This window comes from Diaphorina citri, unplaced genomic scaffold (assembly GCF_000475195.1).
Source record: "Diaphorina citri unplaced genomic scaffold, Diaci psyllid genome assembly version 1.1 scaffold3146, whole genome shotgun sequence".
NCBI classification, from domain to species: Eukaryota; Metazoa; Arthropoda; class Insecta; order Hemiptera; family Psyllidae; genus Diaphorina; species Diaphorina citri.
Window position 1 is genome coordinate 1 of NW_007380557.1, and position 1803 is coordinate 1803.

The 1803-nt window shown below is 39.4% G+C and overlaps 1 protein-coding gene across 1 annotated transcript in view; it reads right to left on the bottom strand.

The window, feature by feature from the left end:
* Positions 1-269: 269 nt before the first annotated feature.
* Positions 270-1803, bottom strand: part of LOC103520038 (protein NDRG2-like) — a 20128-nt gene continuing 18594 nt past the window's right edge. The window contains exon 4 of the mRNA XM_008485132.2: positions 270-394. Coding sequence (XP_008483354.2) covers positions 270-394 — 125 coding nt within the window. The remainder of the gene's footprint in view (positions 395-1803) is intronic.

Genomic DNA, 1803 nt, shown 5'->3' on the forward strand with positions numbered 1-1803 from the left:
CCAACCCACCAATCTTTCCAATACTGTGATATGGGTGTAATAACTGTCTCAAGAACAAGGGAAGTAAACTAGCAAACACACACATAGGTAACAACCATTGGTATACCTATACATATTACCTATCTCGTTTCCCATCATTTTCAAGAAGTCTTTGGTCATATTTAGTTTTTTGTTCATAACGACCTAAATGAGCGGGATTAGTGGGACTTTTCGGTCCTATTCCAGCAGGACAAGGTATTTTCTATTCTACAGATTCTATTCTATTCTACTTACTCATCAGCAAGGGGTTGTGCTCCCTCTTCCTGGCCGGGAGCATTGACATGGTATACTGAGAAATTCTCCAGCAAGGATCTCATATCAGAGAAGTTGAAGAACGCTTGGAAATTTGAAATGTCTGAAAAAACATAAGAATAAGACACTTTGGATTTTTTGCTAAATCCCCTTTAGGGATGAGCTATGAGCTTTTTTTCGTAACAATAAAACAACAACGTACTCGTGTGGTCTGTGTCGTAACATATGTCCATCCCGTAGTGCCTAATGATCATCAGAAGAGCAAGAGGATGCTGGGTAACACTAGAAAGTAGTTTGTTGAAATACGAGGCAGTATTTGCTATCGTCCCGTCTCGTCGTATAACGATTTTATTGTCGACGGTAATCATCGAACCGACCTTCCCCATGGCAAGTTATTGCTGGCCTAACGGTACCCCATTCGACTTCATTCCCTACCCTGTGTATTTTGTAGAAAAGAAAAATAAGGCAAGAATCGTTATTACCTACATAATACATAGCCATTACAGTTCGACCGTAAAATGGCATACAGCGAAATATTTCTTTAATGAGCAGTGTTTTTTTGTTTTTTTTTTACGTAATGCAGTTGTTATGCAAGGGGTATTTTGTTTATGGCTTGGTTGTCATAGCAACCCACGTAGGTAATCCGAATGGAGGGAAGGGGAGGGAAGGGGGTGGTAGCAGGAAACGAATTACCATAATATGACTGTTATAGGGGGGGCTAGTCACTCTCTACCCTTTAACTGTATAGATTTACCTATATAACTTTGCCCTCTTTTCAAGAAGGAAGTTAGAAGTAGGAGGAAGTTAGCTATTTTCAACCGGGGGGGAGTGTTACCTTTGAACTTTAAACTGACCGTGACCAGAAAGAATAAAATTTGGAAAATGTGGGCTAAAGTTTAACCCACGTCATTTTATGCATTAAAAGAATTACTACCTGTAACTTGGGCACTTTTTTCTTTTCTGCATTTTTTAATTTTTCCTCTAGCTAACTATTAACGTTGTAATTTTCAAGTAAGTATAAGAGTTTGCACGCGGGAGACCCGGGTTCGATTCCCGGCGGGGTGAAATTTGTATCAAGCAAATTTAATGATTGACTCCGTGACTGGCTGTTGCGGGGCCCACTCAGGCTCGTGAGGAAAATGAGTAGCTATGGCTATGACATATAAATGCGCATAGCGATAGCGACCGGTGCCAGCATGGTAGGTAAACATTGGATGTTGGGATTATTGAGATATTGGGAAAATCCTACAATGCTGCAGTGAGCACCAAAGTTGTGATATAATAACACAAAGAAACTGCATTTACATAAGAGTTTAGCTCTAATTTAATTTGGACTAACTCTACTATTTGTACAGTTTTGTTCGATGTTCGAAAATTTCACTTGTTATTCCTTGAGAAGTACTGCAACAGGATACGAAAGGTACTAAAATGTAGTACCAAAAGTACTCAAATGGGGTACGGAAAGTACTAAAGTGTGGTGCAAAAAGTACTAAAATATAATAGCACCACACA